Below are 17437 nucleotides of genomic sequence, written 5' to 3' on the forward strand. Positions count from 1 at the left end.
ATTCTTAAGTAAATATTTACGAATTATTATCAAAGTATATCTTTAAATATATTATTTTAGATAAAACTTATCCGAAGAAAATTATTTTCATAAAAGTTAGTTTAATTTGAATTTAATTATAATTACAATCATCATATGATTAACAACAACAAAAAAACAAAATATTATATTTTGGAAATTTAATTTAATTGACTTCAATTTATTAAATTAAAATTATTTTGTTATTAATTGTGTAATTTTATGTCGTTGTTTATAAATTAATCTGAATATACAGTAGTACATCAAAATTTATATCTTTAATATATATATATTCATTTATAAGTTTTTAATATTATAAGTTTAATTATAATTGAATTATTTCTTATAAATATTTTATCTCAGGTAATCAATAATTTTTTATTTTTTAAGTCAAGTATTAATTTGATATTTTATTGATTTTTAAAGCTAAAAAAGCTATAAAAATCAACAATGTTTATATTAGTTCATAATATGTAAATTTACATTATTTATAATGAAAATAATTTTAATACTATTGAACGATATATTATTGTTAAACTAAATCTAAATAACTTTTCAATGACTGAATTTATTAAAAATTATTTTTTTGTGTTAGCAATTGATGTCAATTAGGACCAATTAATATGATCTAACCTTAAAAGTACTATATTTTATAGCTATTTCTACGGTAATAATTTTGTGATCAGTTGTTATTATTTAACTTTTTTGTACTATTAGTTAATACATTACAAATCAATTGGAAAATACATATTTTGTGTTATTTTTAACTTATTTAATTCATTATTTTATTTTAATTGTTTTTATTTGGTCGCATTTTTTAATGCGATATATATATATATAGTATTACTGCACTATATATAAAATATAAATGAATATTAAGTAAAATAAAAACATTAATTCTAATAAAAATATCTAACTAAAAGTTTATAAATTAATTAATTGTTTATTTAAAATAGATAAACATAATTTTATTTCTATTCATAACTAAAAAGTGTGTTTTGCAATAATTGAAAATAAGATAATAAAATAAATAATACTAGTATAAGTAATAGTATACTATATATATATATATATATATATATATATATATATATATATATATATATATATATCATCATAAATATGATATTTATATTATTTTACTTATAATATTTGTTACTACCGGCTATATATTTTATTAATTCTAATTTAGTTAAATTTTATATATTTTTATTAATTATATAGTGAATTTTTATTATTAAATATAACAAATTATTGAAAAATTATCGTTTAAAATTCAATAAAGATTTATACCTCTATCAAATACTCACAAAAATTTTCAATATTTTTTCCAATTAATCCCACCCTAGATCTCACTTAGAATTGAAAACATTAACCCTGATATATATATATACAAAATTAAGAATAATTATCATTTATATTAAGTAAATACTGAAATTTAAATTTTATATTAATTATATATTATATTTATAGTTTAAAAAATGAAATGTGATAACAACCACTTCCATGGAAAGTGATTGCTATAGTCTAGTAATAGGATTGTTCATTGGTTTTATTGGTTCGGCAATTGTTATAATCAAAGTAATGGCATTTCGAAAGCCTCAACCTATAGGTGAAGGCATTAATTTTGAGGAACAGTCGGTTGCGAGTGATGTAAGTAATCTATACTTTCAAACTAAATACAAAAAATTTGAACTTTTTATCAAATAATATATACAAAAATAAGTAATATAATGCTAAATTAATTTTGACAATTTTTTATCTTATATAATTATAACCATAATTTGATATAACTAAACATTAAAACAAATAAGTATTTATTAAATAATTATAGTATATTAAACTTAATTACGTTTATAACTAAACAAAATTAAGTATTTTTGTACTTAATTTTACAGTTTAAATGTATTAATTTATTTGTTATATTTAGATAGTATTTTTAAATAATAAATTATTAAACAAAAAATATAAGTTTATGCAAAAAATAAAATATATTTTAAAATTAATTAATTTTATTAGATTAGAAAGATATCCTAAATATAAATTATTTTTACTGAAAATATGCAAAATATTCATTTATTGTATTCACTATTTAGTATATGTAATGTCATATTCAATAATTTATTTATATATTAATTGTTTAATGATATGTTTGACACAATAATAAAATGTCATTTATATATAGAGAAATTCTTTAGTGAAAAGATCCAAAATTTACGATAAAAATGATTTCCTGACACATCTGTTTGATGGTGTATTCACTTTAGATAATGTTTTGTCTAACGGATCCAAAGAGACCGGTCTGTATATTAATTAGATAATAAAATTAAAGTCTAAATGTTATTTATGTTAGTTGATGGCAACTGTTTGGGATCAATCAATAAGACTAATAACACCGTCGAGTGGTTAACTTATGCTCAAGTATTGACACGAGTCAAACATTTTGGTGACGGACTCATTAAAATGGGTCTAAAAGGCGGACAAAATACTTGTGTTGGCATTTATGCTACAAATTGTGTCGATTATGTCATCACTGAATATGGATCTTATAGCCAGTCGTGTGTTGTTATTCCTCTTTACGACACATTAGGACCAAATGCCTGTCGTTTTATTATTAATAAAGGTTTTATCCATTCATTAATAGTTTATCATTTGATTCATATTTATTATTGATTTTTCTTAAAAATCAGCTGAAATTTGTTGTGTTGTTTGTGATAAAGAAGACCGTTTTCAGGCCTTATTAAGTCAAGCAAATAATATGCCTTCTCTTCAATACATTGTCATTATTAATGATATTCCGCAAAGTTATAAAAGTAAAGGTATTTATTTACACAAATTATTTTAACTTATATAATATAACTAATATATTGATCAATTAATTTTGACATTTTGAAAGCAATCAACTATGGGATTAAAGGTTTTAAGAAAACATTATTTTTCACTAACCATACAATTATAAAATATTGATTCAATTATTTTTATTAAAGTGTTTACAATCAAAGAGGTTGAACTTTTAGGAGAAAACAATCCAATTGAAAGTTTGGTAATTTATAAGTTACAATAATTTAATTAAAATAAATATTAATTTATATAAATCTACATTAATTTAATATGCTTTTTAATACATACATATTATCATTAAAAGTCACCAAAACCTGAAGATTTAGCACTTGTTTGTTATACAAGTGGGACAACTGATCTACCAAAAGGTATTTAAAGTCACATATATTTTAGATTAATTATTTGAAGTTATTATATTTATTATTATAATTGTATATTTTATATAATTTAATTATATTATATATTAATAATTAATATATAATTTAATAAGAATAAGAACTTAATTTTGTTAAATTAAAAAATATTTTTATTAATTATAGGAGTTATGTTAAGTCACAAAAGTGTAATTGTAAACATATGTGCCGTACTTTACCAAATGGTATAATATGTTAATATTTGAAAATAAAACAAATTTATTGTGATCTCAGTTATATTAAATAATTAAATGTTTATAAAATATTTAAAAATAGGGTCCATCGGCTACTTGTAAAACAGATACATTGCTATCATTTCTACCATTGGCTCATATGTTTGAAAGATGTTGTGAGGTATGACTTGATTTCAAATGATCACAATATTATTAATGCAATCTAACCATCAATAGGCCGCTGTATTCATGGTCGGCGGTAAAACTGCTTATTTTAGCGGTGATATCAAAACATTATCGGATGACATGAAAATAGTCAAACCAACTATAATGGCTGGTATTTATAAATATTCAAACTTATAAAGTTTAATAATATATATATATATATATATATATCTAGTCATTGCAATTAATTTAAATTACAAAATAATAATAATAATATGTATATAATTTAGTGGTTCCGCGATTACTGTCCAGAATTTATGACAAATGCTATGAAAATATAAAGGGAAACAAACTCAAGGAATGGATGCTTAAGAAAGCCATTGCAAGCAAACAATCAGAAATAGAGAAGAGAATCGTTCGTAACAATGGATTTTGGGATAAATTAGTTTTCAAACGCATTCGGGAGGGATTGGGGGGTAAAATGCGGTTAATTGTTTGCGGAGCCGCACCTCTGCCACCAAATGTACTCCAATTTATGAGATGTGCTTTAGGTTGTATCGTATGTATACATCTATTATACATTTATTGTACATTTATTATACATTTATTGTACATTTATTACTTTATTTGTCTATTATTAAATATTTTTCAATTTTTTTTTATAGATTGTTGAGGGATATGGACAAACTGGTCAGTTAGAAATGTTGTTTGACCATGGTTAATTATTTATATTCTAAATTTATTTTTAATTATATTTAGAGTGTGTCTGTCCCTGCAGTTTAACAATTCCTGGAGACAGTAAAACTGGTTTGTTATGACATTTAATCAATTAAATGATTTAATTTAGTAAATATATTTCAATTGATGTCAACACAGGACATGTTGGTCCACCTCTTCCTTGTTGTGAAATAAGATTAGAAAGTGTACCCGAAATGGAATACAACGCTAACAAAGGCAAAGGAGAGATCTGTGTTCGCGGACCTATTGTTTTCGATGGCTATTTTAAAGACACAGACAAGTCATCCAAAGTGTTAACCAAAGATGGTTGGTTAAAGACAGGTGATATTGGACAGTGGCTACCGGTATGTATTGTCATTTAAATAAAAGTAAATATAAAAATGACTGTTTATATAATTGAAAGAATGGTACGCTTAAGATAATTGACCGCAAGAAACATATCTTTAAGTTATCTCAAGGAGAGTATATCGCACCCGAAAAGATTGAAACCGTTTACAGCAAAAGTCAATTCATCGCTCAGATCTTTATTTACGGCGAAAGCTTAAAGTCGTGTTTAGTGGCTGTTATTGTACCTGAAGTTGATATACTAAACCTCTGGTGCCGTAAAAACAATATAAGAGGCACTCTAAGAGATTTATGTCAAAATACAGTATGAATTATTGCAATTACGGGTATTTATAAGATTAAAATTTTAATAATTATTTTCAAACAATAGGACGTCAAGAAAGTTATTATGAATGACTTAATATCTTTGGGTAATAAAGAAGGTTTGCTTTCCTTTGAACAACCAAAGGATATATACATTCATTACGAAGCCTTTACTATTGATAACGGATTATTAACACCAACTCTCAAATCAAAAGTAATTATTATAATATTGATATAAATTTATTAAATATAGTAATTATTGTATAAAATTTCAGACTTAATCTAATAAATATATTATATTTGTATTACAGAGACTTGAAATCAGAAATTATTTCGGCGTCCAATTGGAAAATATGTATCGATCACTAAATTAAAACAATCACATAATATATTAAATCAATTATAGATATTATATAAGTATTGGTTTCACATAGTTTTTAAATTTTAATCAAAACTCTTAAAAAACTGAATTAACGAAATGTAAGGATTATTGATTAAATGAAAGGTAAAAAATTAATTGTTATTAATAGTAGAAAAAATTTAATCAAATAAGAAAAACATTTTAATTTAGACATCCGATCGTGTCTTCAGTAATTAAAATTCAGTTTTTGTGGAAGTTTTAAAAACTTGCATTTAATGCACATTAAGCCTAAGCCTTATCGAGTGATAATAATTTGCAATATTTATAAAAATATTCAAATATTGTGATAAAAAATAAAACACTTTTAACTAATAATATGCATAATCACACATTTATTATTAATATGTACTGTATTATTAAAAATGTGATTTACTTAATATAGCAATAATTTATGATATTATTGATAATATGATCTTACTTTGTGCTCAATTACTTTTATATTAACTTAATTATAAAAGCTGTCCATTACCTAAACAAATACTTATTATTAATTTTTAATAAACCACTTAAAATAATGTTAAGGCAATAATTGATTTAAACTAATGTCAATTTGAGTGATAATGTTAATTTATATAACAATTAACTCACATTTGATAAATTAAAATAATAAAAAAATAATGTAATTTGTCAATAAAAAACATATTTAAGTAATAAACTTAATAAAGTTGTCATTGATTATGATATAAATTTCAACTGATTATAATATATACTAATATTTAATATAATAGTAATGATTGATAGCTATTAATATTTTGATGAAATAATAACATATAGTATTAATATAGCATTTGATAATCAAAATAAATGTTTGCATTATTTATGATAATTTGTTGTCATTTTTATGTTTAGTATTCATATTATAGGCAATAGTTTAGTGCAATAATTATAGTCAAATCATTTAACTATTAAGTAATGTCTAATCGTATTGATGTTATCAAAGAGGGTTACAGCCGATGGCTAACCGCAGACACAATGGCCGCAAACGCAACTTCAGTACTGATCCGATCAAATGATAACCAAATGAATGTTGTTTTCGATACATTGAGTCCATGGGACAGACAATACATGATCGACAAGTTGGCCACTTTTGGCATCAATTGCGATGACATCAATGCGTTGGTCTGCAGTCACACTCACGTCGACCACATCGGTAATCTCAACCTCTTTACCAAATGTCAACATTATGTCGGGGATCACGTCTATCGAGAAGATGTCTACCAACTGACGCCATTTCAAGACAGTCATTGCATTCAATTATCAAGAGATATGCAGATCGTTGCCACTCCGGGACATACAATGGACAGTATAAGTCTAGTCGTACATAATGTCGATAAACTGGGAACCGTTGGCTTATGTGGTGATCTATTTGAGTGTCAAAATGATCTGACAGATGAATCCATTTGGATATCTGCCGGCAGTCAGGATGTGGCCAAACAGCGACATCACCGCCAAGTGATGCTATCGATGTGTGACCACATAATGCCCGGACACGGGTCGGTGTTTAAGGTGACCAAAGTGTAAGCCAATGGTGTTATTGGTTTCAGTGCTTCTCATAACTGATTGGAAGTCAACTGAGCGCTCACTTTGAAAGCCCAAGCAATGCATTATTGGCGCAAATGTTTGGCCAATGAGTGCTTAGGTATGCCTTATGTATGGCTTATGTATGCCTTGTGTGTTGACGGCTGTTCCCGGAGTTGTCATCAATATAGTGAGTGTAGTGTAGTGTATGAACGTTGAGCACTGGTATACAGCACTTGTATTTAGTGACGACAATCCCCTTTCAGTTTCATTTTAGGCGCTTTGGCTGTGAGTTGACTTAATTGACGATTTGAATCACAATTTGAATCACTATTTTGAAGCACTAATGGTATGTATTGTTGTGTCTATTGATTGCAATTAACTATTTAATGACATAAATGAATGATTTTGAATACATTTGTCAATATGTTTGACATATTTGATACCCAAATGAGTGATTGAAAGTAGCATTCAATGACTGCATTCAATGTTATAGTATTGTATGAATAGTAATGTATAAGTAATACAATGACTGTTATATTGAAAGGCCGGCGGAAAAGCGGGAAAAGACTCGGGAAAAGCCAAGGCTAAGGCCGTTAGCCGATCTGCTCGCGCAGGACTACAGGTATTATCAGTTGATAATTGTCTTATTGTTTCTTAATGACCATAAATTTGTTAATTTAATTGTTTAAACAGTTCCCAGTGGGTCGTATTCATCGCCATCTCAAGAACCGTACGACATCTCACGGTCGCGTTGGTGCCACCGCTGCTGTCTATTCGGCGGCTATTCTCGAGTATCTGACTGCTGAGGTAATGACAAACTAATCCATTTAACTGTTTTTTGCTTTGTTATTAACAATGAAGTTGTTTGTTAAAAGGTGTTGGAGTTGGCGGGAAATGCCAGCAAAGACTTGAAAGTGAAGCGCATAACTCCCCGTCACTTACAACTTGCCATTCGTGGTGACGAAGAGTTGGATTCGTTGATCAAAGCGACCATTGCTGGCGGTGGTGTCATACCACACATCCACAAGTCGTTGATCGGCAAGAAAGGCGCCACCGGACAGAAACCGACTTAAGTTTTCTGACCATTAAATTGAGTCCTTTGCCACTAAATATTCATTTAATCAAATAATGGCATTTCATTTATTTTTAACTTTCATTTTTACTTAAAACATACATACATTAACATAATATGTACCGATAAATAATTTAAATAATAATTAGCCGTTTATTGAATAACAATTTTTGCACCGATTTATGATATGCTTAACTGATATTACTGTCAAAATTTGAATTGAACTGTAATTTAATTACTATTTCGTATGACTTTTACAGTTAAAACTTCATAATTCATTCATATTTAGACAAATAAAGCAACGCTTATATAGTGTTAAAAAAAGTTTATCAATTATTTTCATAATTGTTTCAAAAATATATGTTATTCCGGACCACATGTTTTGTAAACTATTGAATATATTATTAGTTAATTAATTCATTTATATGAAAATATATAATATTTGTATACCTTTGAAACCATGGATTGTGACTGATATTTTCAGATTCATTATTAGTATTTTTTGTACTATGATTTTGATTGTGACTTTGACTGGTAATATGATTAATGAACGACAGACTTGAATTGACATAAATAAACATATAAGCGGACGTTTCAGACTTAATTGGTGTCAGTTTGTGGTAACAATTGACAGGTAATACCATTTGGTCACCGGTACTCATAATCCGAGTCGATTGACCCACAATTTGATGCTTAAGCCAACCCTTTAGGACAACTAGTGATGTGTTATTAAATTCAGATCCCATGTAATAATTAAGTGTCATTCCTATAAAGTTTAATAAAAAAAATATTAAAAATAGATAATACATTAATTTAGGTAAATATAAAAACCTGGAAAATCAGCCATAAAGATGACGGCCGTCTGATTGTTGTCTTTATATAATTCATATTCATATTGTTTAAGCTTTTGTCTCCAATCAGCCAAATATGAAAGTATCGGTAAAACCCAATCGGGTCTTTTAAATGGTGTCCACTCAGCTTTCACTAAGTCTACTCTGGGGTCATAAACCCGTTGAGCGAATCGTCCATTTAGTGATATCCAGGTGTCGACAAAAATTGACGGATCAGTTATGTTAAACTCATTAACCAATCTTTTATGTGCACACATAACGTACTGCTTAACCATATCTGAGTGATGTGACCATCGCATGCTTTGTGTCCACGACTAACACATTTGATTATCAAAATTATGAAATATTAATTATTATAAAGTTAGTTAATTTTTATTTTGTAAATTTAATAATTAAACAATTTTATGTAATTTCATTAATATTATCGAGATTTGAAATTGATTGTATAATAATTAAATCTAATTAAATTAAAAATAAAACTTAAAAAACAAGTATCAGTTAAATAAGGTTTGTTAGTATTTATTGATTGACAAATATTTATAGATTAATCTGAAATATTTATATTTTTACAGATTCTTTATTTAATAAATTGTAAACGAGTTTCAGTACGAGTATTATAAAAAAAAACTATAGGATTAGTATTAAAAAACTGCTTTACTTTTTTCAACTTTAAAATATATAAAAATACCTGATTTTTTCATCAACTGTTAATGTATTAAAATAATTAATGTATTTCTACATAACAATGGGTAAATTGTAGTTTAAAATCTAAGTTGAATTTATTTTTATAATTAAATAATAAACTAAAATTTAAAAATAATGTATTTTTCATTAAATATAACCAAATTTGTGATAAATAAACTATTGACTATCAGTATTATAGCAAATAATCAAAAATTTAATTTCTCGATTTTGTCATTTTTTTACTCCCGATTTTCCGGGAGTAAAATGATAATAATTATCTATAAAGTTTAACAAAAATAATTTTTATTAGTGTTATCGCAAATACAACATTTTGATCAACTCATTATATAGTCATTGAATTACTAATATTTTGTCCAAAATATTAACTTTTGGGACAAAAAAAAGTAGAAACTGTTAGATAAAAATAAGATTTATGTAAAATTCATAATATTGAGTAGTAAAGTAATGGGCATAAACTTAAATTAATAAAATATAACTAAATTATAATGAACTATAGCTATAGCTTTAAATTAAAATAATTAACATTTACTTATATAAGTGAACAAACCTGAGGATTCAAATAAAACTTATTCATTGATTTATCGACAACAGTAATAGTGGTGTGAATGTGTTTCCAATTATGAACCATCATATCCCATGAATAGCCATACAACCCATTAGTCCATGTGTTATATCCTTTTGTAATCCAATGGGAATTTGGTAATAATAACTGACTTATTATATAAATGATTACAAAGACAAAAGTCAGTCTATGTTTTGATGAAAACTTATTTTGTTTATCAGAATTGTATCTCTTTATAGATTTACAATTTGATTCAATTTTATTAGACTTCTTATTACATATTAATTGAATCATATTTTTAGGCCAATCGTAAGCACTAAACACTGGCATCACAGCAATCATCATATATGGAAACATACCTTAAAATTAATTTTAAATTAAAAAAAAAATATATTATATAAACTGTAAATGAAATGTCTTTAATAATATTTTACAACCAATAGAAAAAAGTCGGGAATTCATTAAATTGAAAATCAAGCAAAATATATATGCAATGGACTGAGTATAGGAACAAATTAGAAAGAAACCAATGGTTAGATCAAATAGAAATCCTCCCAAATGTATGACATAATAATCTATTGATTCATTTGATAGTATCAATCTATTAATAAATAACAATAATTTTTTTAAATCTTAAATTGTAATTATGTAATATAAATAGCAAACAAACAAAAATATAAACCTAAATGGTCTAAACACCCAGTGCTCCGATAGATAATTCATTGAGTATCCATTTAGCCAATCGGTGTCAAACTTTTTTATGCCGGCCATAAAATAAACAAAAAATATTTGACTTTTTATAAGAAAATATTGCCAAAAAGCAACCCTATTATCCATTTGTTTATTTAAAAACCTATCCAAAGACCTATAATGTTAAATATAATAATGAAATTAATATATAGTTGAAATATAAAACACAATTAGGCTTTAAATGTAAACCATTGACAGTTAGCGTCACAAATGGACAGTAATGTAACCAAAAGACCAAAAAGATATGAATGATTATTCCATCGGCTTTTATCCAACAAAAACAAATACCAATAATTTATTATATAAATAAAACAACTCATCTTATATTTATAGCCTAATATTATTCCCACGACTCCTATATAAATGAAACAATAAATAGATAACTATTATCGATATGATTTATAATTGTATAATTTGAATACCAATAAACATAAGAGTATAGACAGCAAACATAGCTCTTAACGGAAGTACTTTAAGGCCATCAAACAATGGGAACCGACATTCATTAGGGTTACCCCATATTAACTCAGCGCGAGATAAACCTCTTTCATATACCAAATCGATTAGTAATAAAATACCTAAATTGCATTTATAAGTAATTTATTACATTGATAAAAGAAAATTGATTGCAATATATATATCATTTATATTATAAATATTAGTTGAAACATATTTTTATTATAAGTTATAGAAAAATAAATATTTATAGTATTAGCTGAAACATTATATTATTAGATTTTTATTAGAAGTAAATAAAAGAATGTCATTTAATTATAACAAAACATTTAATTTGGTTAAACTCGAAAAATATATACTAAAATTGATATAATATAAAATTATAACAAACTATTCGTTAACAAAAAATAACTAAAATAATGTAAAATAAAAAACATAAGGTTAAAGTGATAATTCATAATTATATTTTGTATTCTTTACACTGTATATAATATTTTATCATTTTTTCATTGATATTTATAATATTGAATTTGATTGTCATTAATTTTAATTAAAATATCAATTATATAATCATTATATTTATTTCGTATTCAAAGAAAATTTTACACCGATTCAAATATTTTATTATTAAACATAAATTTTAAATCTATCAGTTGTTGGCAGAGACAAAATGTTTGTATAATACAAATATTATTATACAGTATAATACAATGTAAAATACATGACCAATTTGGCTTACAACAAATTTTTAGCGCCACTTAGTGCTAAAAGCATTGATATAAACAAAGTAAATCATGTTTTATAATAAATATAGATTTAATATTATCACGAATTCCTGAAAGGAATACGTATATGCATTCTATAAGTCTGTCTGTCTGTCTGTCTGTCTGTCTGTCTGTCTGTCTGTCTGTCTGTCTGTCTGTCTGTCGGTCTGTCTGTCCCACGAGGACATAGGTTCGAATCCACTATCCGCTACAATTTTTTTTGATTTTTTTTTGTTTTTTTTTCTTATTTTAGTTTATTTTTTAGGAAATTGAAGAAAATGGTGTCCAAAAATTAATTTAAAAAATTTTGAATTTTTTTTTGAATTTTTTTTTGATTTTTTTTGAATATTGATTTTTTAGTTTTTTCGTTTTTAAGTTTATTTTTTAGGAAAATAGTAGTTTATTTTGTAATACTGAATCATTTGATACCCCACATGACTATAGTTGTTTATTTTGTCATACTAAATCTTTTGATACTCTACATAACTATAGTTGATTTTATTTTATCATACTGAATTTAATTTTTAATTATGATTAGGAATTCGTGTGGAAATGCTTTCTAGCATTCTCAACTGGTTTTTTATTGAATTTCATTTTTTATTTTAAATTATTTTATTTTTATAACTTAGAAACGATTATAATAATAATAGATACGTTCACTATTGAAATATATTTGTTCAGGGTGAAATAAATATGTTTACTTATGAAATAGTTTTGAAATACATTGAAATAGAATAGTGAAACCCTGTAATTCATTTTCTAGCAATTATATTTTTAAGTAATTTTTTAACATAATATATATAGTTTTAAAATTTGTATAATATATGCAGTACATTGTATTTTACTGTTTTATACAAAATCAAAATTCAAAACCTTGTATTTTTCCAACCCTGCTATCTACTGTATCAAAAGCAGTGATCAAAATTAAACTTTATAAAACAAAATTGTACAAATAACCTAGTACATATTAAATGAGTGTTTGTTTAACTTACTCATTGTTTGTATAAATTATGAAAATTACTATTAAATATCTGTTAAATTAGTGATGTTATATATGTATCACAAAGTTATCATGATAACACTTAATTGTGATCACTGATATAGAGTTTATAAAAATTTATAAAGTATAATATATATATGTATGTGTTTGTGTTATAGCCAAACAACAGTTACTATTTAATAATTTTGAATGAATGAGTTAAAGTTGAAATCAAATAAAATAATATATTGAATAATAGCTGACTATAACTTATAACTATAACTTATACGTTATCCTGCTTACAATACTGTAATAATTAGCATTATATTAACACATTTAACAATTAAAAATATTTTAAATATTTTATAAAGAATTAAGATATACTGTAATAAATTTATATACATATAATTTTTACAAAATTTTATGATAATCAATTATACTAACTTAATATATTTACATAAAATCTTTAAACTATAATTTTATGAAAACATTTTTGTTATATTTAACTTTCTAAACTTTCTAAAAATTACTAATAATAATATATTAAATAATTTTAATAAATTAAATTTGAAATTATTTGAAAATCTTATTTTTATTTATAAATAAAAAATACAAAAACATAAGATTGAATATTTTATATCAATAATGAAATGTATGAAATAAATAACAATACAAACCGACAACTATACGAATATAAGCTAATGAAGAGGCATCACATTTAGTAAACATTTTTTTCAACATTTTTTAATTATTAAATTATATTATTATCTTATATAATATGATTTGACAAAAACTATACTAAAAGCGATTGTATTATCAAACTATACACTAAATGACAAATGTTTGACTATTGAGTACTTAATGTGAATGTGTTGTTGTGTTATAAAAGTCTATAAAAGTGTGTAAATGTGTGTAAATGTGTATAAATGTGTTAACTGAAGAAATAGTAAAAATTATTGATCTTTTGGATAACACGTGAATGAAGTGATGGTTTGAATGAATCGTCAGTTAAGACAACACTTTTCGGAAATCAATATCCATAGCAACCACTCTCTCTCTCTCTCTCTCTCTCTCTCTCTCTCTCTCTCTCTCTCTCTCTCTCTCTCTCTCTCTCTCTCTCTCTCTCTCTCTCTGTCGATGACCGACACATACGTCACATCTGACACTCGACTCCAGAGTCTACAGAATCGGTAGGAATACAAAAGTTCACGGAATGTACAGAATATACACAATATATAAGAATATACAGAATATAGAGAATCGACAGAATCAGTGAATCGACTCCTCAACCAAAATGTCTTATTATTACTATTTTTCATTTCTTTTATTACTATTAATCGATTTTTAAATCAAATAAATTACAAATTAATTTAAACAATCTTTAATTGTGTTAAAAATAATTATTTATAATTGTTTCAGTTATAATTTTATAGCTTTATTACATATAAAATATAATTTTGTATATAATTTACATTAAAATATTCAATATGACTATAAATTATAGCATTGTATATGAAAAATTAAGATAATTTTTATTATAAATTAAGGTAATTTAAAGATTTATTTATTTAATAATTGCTTTTAAAATGTGCTTAATATTTATTTTAGAAAAATTAAAAATAGTATTAATTTATTAATAATATTTATAACTTTTAAAATATATTATATTTAATATATTAATATATGAGTTAAAAATTACATTTATTTTACAGTATTGAATGACAATCTGATAAAAGATGACAATAAACATTGCGGGTGTTTTATCAGTCATCATATTTTATATAATGATCCTTTTGGTTGGCATATGGGCCGGGCGTAAGAAAAAGACACATGAAGATGGACAGGGAGATGAGTTTGAACAGGAGGAAGTCATGTTAGCCGGCAGAAATATCGGCATATTTGTTGGCATCTTTACTATGACTGGTATATAAATTTTTAATGTACTGTATTTACATATTATATTTAATGTTATTGTATTGTTAAATAAATAGCAACATGGGTTGGGGGTGGATATATCAATGGGACGGCAGAAGTGATATACACTTCAGGGATAATCTGGTGTCAGGCGCCCTTTGGATACGCTCTAAGTCTTGCCTTAGGTTTCTATAATAAACATATATTTTGAGTGATAATATATAGTTTATATAATAAATATAATGACAAAATTAGGTGGGATTTTCTTCGCCAATAAAATGAGAAAAGAGGGATACGTAACAATGTTAGACCCTTTTCAGGACACATTTGGTTCCCGAATGGGAGGCTTATTGTTTTTGCCCGCACTTTGTGGTGAAATATTCTGGTCGGCGGCTATATTGGCGGCTTTGGGCGCAACTGTTAGTGTCATAATAGACTTGGAAAGCAATACATCAATAATATTGTCGGCGTGTATTGCACTCATATATACACTATTCGGTGGTCTCTATTCTGTTGCATACACTGATGTCATACAATTATTTTGTATATTTATTGGACTGGTATGTCAAACGTTTTAACAAATTATATAAATTACACAATATATCTAATAATTATAATTATATTTTGTTTAAATAGTGGTTATGTATACCATTCAGTATTAATCACCCGGCAGTGGGCAGTATGTCTATGGAGCACAACGATTGGTTTGGCATTTTAGAGTACAAAATGCTCGGACAATATATTGATTGTGGATTACTATTAATTTTGGGAGGCATTCCATGGCAGGTATACTTTCAGAGAGTACTGTCCTCTAAGAGTGCATTTAAAGCACAAATATTGTCATATGTGGCCGCATTTGGATGTATCATAATGGCAGCTCCACCCATGATTGTCGGCGCCATTGCCAGAGTGACGGGTAATTTAGTTAAATAATTACCGGTATTATCGATATATATAATAATAACTAATTTTCAATTTATATAGCCTGGAATGAGACTGATTTTAAGGGCCAATTACCGCTAGATCAGGATCATCAGGCACTTGTATTACCAATGGTCTTACAATATCTGACCCCACCATTTGTATCTTTCTTTGGTTTGGGTGCCGTCAGTGCTGCTGTCATGTCTTCATCTGATTCCTCATTATTGAGCGCCAGTTCTATGTTTGCCAGAAATATCTATAAACTTATTATAAGACAAAATGTATGTTAATTACAGCTTAAATTTAAATCCAAAACTGATTTTTTAATGACTTAGGCCTCTGAACATGAAGTGATTTGGATAATGAGGGTCGCTATCATTGTTGTCGGTTGTGTGGCCACTGCAATGGCCATCACTGTTAAATCTATATATGGTCTTTGGTATCTTTCATCAGGTATTATATTTATGCTTTAATATTAACATATTTTACTATTAACTAACATATTATTATAAAAACAGATTTAGTTTATGTCATTTTATTTCCACAATTGGTTTGTGTCGTCCACTTTAAGCATCATTGCAATACTTACGGCTCACTTACAGCTTATTTTGTGGGCTTTTTCTTGAGAGCACTGGGAGGTGAAGCTATGATGGGATTGCCAGTAGTTATTAAATATCCATATTATGATCCAGAGTTGGGTCAATTGTTCCCATTTCGGACATTTGCAATGATAATGAGTTTGACCTCATTATTATCTGTGTCGGCACTATTTAAATGGTTGTTTGAAAGCGAAACATTGGCTCCACATTGGGATATATTTCACTGTATTGTCAACATTCCCGAAGATTTTGTTGTGGTTCAGGAGCCGCACGAAGAGATGACAATACTGAATGTCAATCAGGCCTTATTCTATCAAACATCGGAAATCAATGGCCGCGTCAACCCGGGACTGGTCACCGAAGATGAGACCATCAATGAAAACACTAAACTCAGAAGCAATGAAAATGATAGAAAAGATTCACTTAAAGGCAAACATTACGACGAGATTCACGCCAAACCTGTTGATGGACTCTTCACATCTATAGGTGCCGGACAAGTGATTGTCACCAAACTGTAAGTCATTATCATTAAGTATATCAACTAAAGACACTATAATTGTCGAAAAAATATTGTTTTAACTTTTATTTAAAATTATTCTCAATTATATCAAATTTTTAAAACAATTATTTTTAGTCACAAAAAATCATTAGTTTTAATAAACAAAAAATCAATTAGTTTTACATTGATAGGCAAATCTGAATCATTGATATGAAAAATTGATTGATTTTTTCAAACAATTATGTAAAAAAGCAATAAGTATACCAAAACTTATTTATTAAGAAATATCAGAATCGATATAATGTTTGCCATAAATATAATATACATATATATAACACATTATTTAATGCACTGTATTAAAATATACAGTAAAACTCCATTAGTTATATGACAAATACAAAACATTATAATACATAAAGATATTTCA

At 26.1% G+C, this 17437-nt stretch overlaps 5 protein-coding genes across 5 annotated transcripts; 4 read left to right on the forward strand and 1 right to left on the reverse strand.

Annotated features, from left to right (window-relative positions):
- The first annotated feature begins 1500 nt into the window (after positions 1-1500).
- LOC128953717 (long-chain-fatty-acid--CoA ligase 1-like) lies at positions 1501-5374 on the forward strand. The gene is made up of 17 exons (XM_054299237.1): positions 1501-1671; positions 2204-2318; positions 2372-2641; positions 2709-2837; positions 2915-2935; positions 3006-3061; positions 3164-3227; positions 3399-3457; positions 3549-3626; positions 3683-3782; positions 3901-4169; positions 4276-4300; positions 4370-4417; positions 4487-4692; positions 4752-4997; positions 5064-5210; positions 5308-5374. The coding sequence occupies exons 1-17, from the start codon at positions 1525-1527 to the stop codon at positions 5368-5370; spliced, it is 2043 nt and encodes a 680-aa protein (XP_054155212.1). The 5' UTR covers positions 1501-1524; the 3' UTR covers positions 5371-5374.
- An 851-nt stretch (positions 5375-6225) lies between these two features.
- LOC128953718 (metallo-beta-lactamase domain-containing protein 1-like) lies at positions 6226-6980 on the forward strand. The gene has a single exon (XM_054299238.1). The coding sequence runs from the start codon at positions 6330-6332 to the stop codon at positions 6936-6938; it is 609 nt and encodes a 202-aa protein (XP_054155213.1). The 5' UTR covers positions 6226-6329; the 3' UTR covers positions 6939-6980.
- A 201-nt stretch (positions 6981-7181) lies between these two features.
- LOC128953719 (histone H2A.V) lies at positions 7182-8363 on the forward strand. Its single transcript, XM_054299239.1, has 4 exons — positions 7182-7284; positions 7483-7560; positions 7632-7745; positions 7814-8363. The coding sequence occupies exons 1-4, from the start codon at positions 7282-7284 to the stop codon at positions 8009-8011; spliced, it is 393 nt and encodes a 130-aa protein (XP_054155214.1). The 5' UTR covers positions 7182-7281; the 3' UTR covers positions 8012-8363.
- Positions 8364-8371: 8 nt separating this feature from the next.
- LOC128953728 (vitamin K-dependent gamma-carboxylase-like) lies at positions 8372-13806 on the reverse strand (the record flags this gene model as incomplete). The annotated part of the gene is made up of 9 exons (XM_054299248.1): positions 13755-13806; positions 11301-11456; positions 11068-11233; positions 10811-10993; positions 10566-10729; positions 10114-10487; positions 8842-9175; positions 8461-8776; positions 8372-8399 (listed from the first exon to the last, which is right to left on the reverse strand). Coding segments are annotated over exons 1-9 (1773 nt in total), but the record flags the coding sequence as incomplete, so codon positions are not given.
- Positions 13807-14796: 990 nt separating this feature from the next.
- Positions 14797-17053, forward strand: LOC128953594 (high-affinity choline transporter 1-like). Its single transcript, XM_054299088.1, has 7 exons — positions 14797-15000; positions 15069-15176; positions 15247-15551; positions 15628-15907; positions 15976-16193; positions 16248-16365; positions 16431-17053. The coding sequence occupies exons 1-7, from the start codon at positions 14814-14816 to the stop codon at positions 17027-17029; spliced, it is 1815 nt and encodes a 604-aa protein (XP_054155063.1). The 5' UTR covers positions 14797-14813; the 3' UTR covers positions 17030-17053.
- Positions 17054-17437: the final 384 nt, after the last annotated feature.

The sequence above is a fragment of the Oppia nitens genome, unplaced genomic scaffold, assembly GCF_028296485.1.
Source record: "Oppia nitens isolate AA-2021 unplaced genomic scaffold, nextdenovo-longstitch-racon4-pilon3 scaffold23_pilon_pilon_pilon, whole genome shotgun sequence".
In the NCBI taxonomy this organism is placed as follows: domain Eukaryota; kingdom Metazoa; phylum Arthropoda; class Arachnida; order Sarcoptiformes; family Oppiidae; genus Oppia; species Oppia nitens.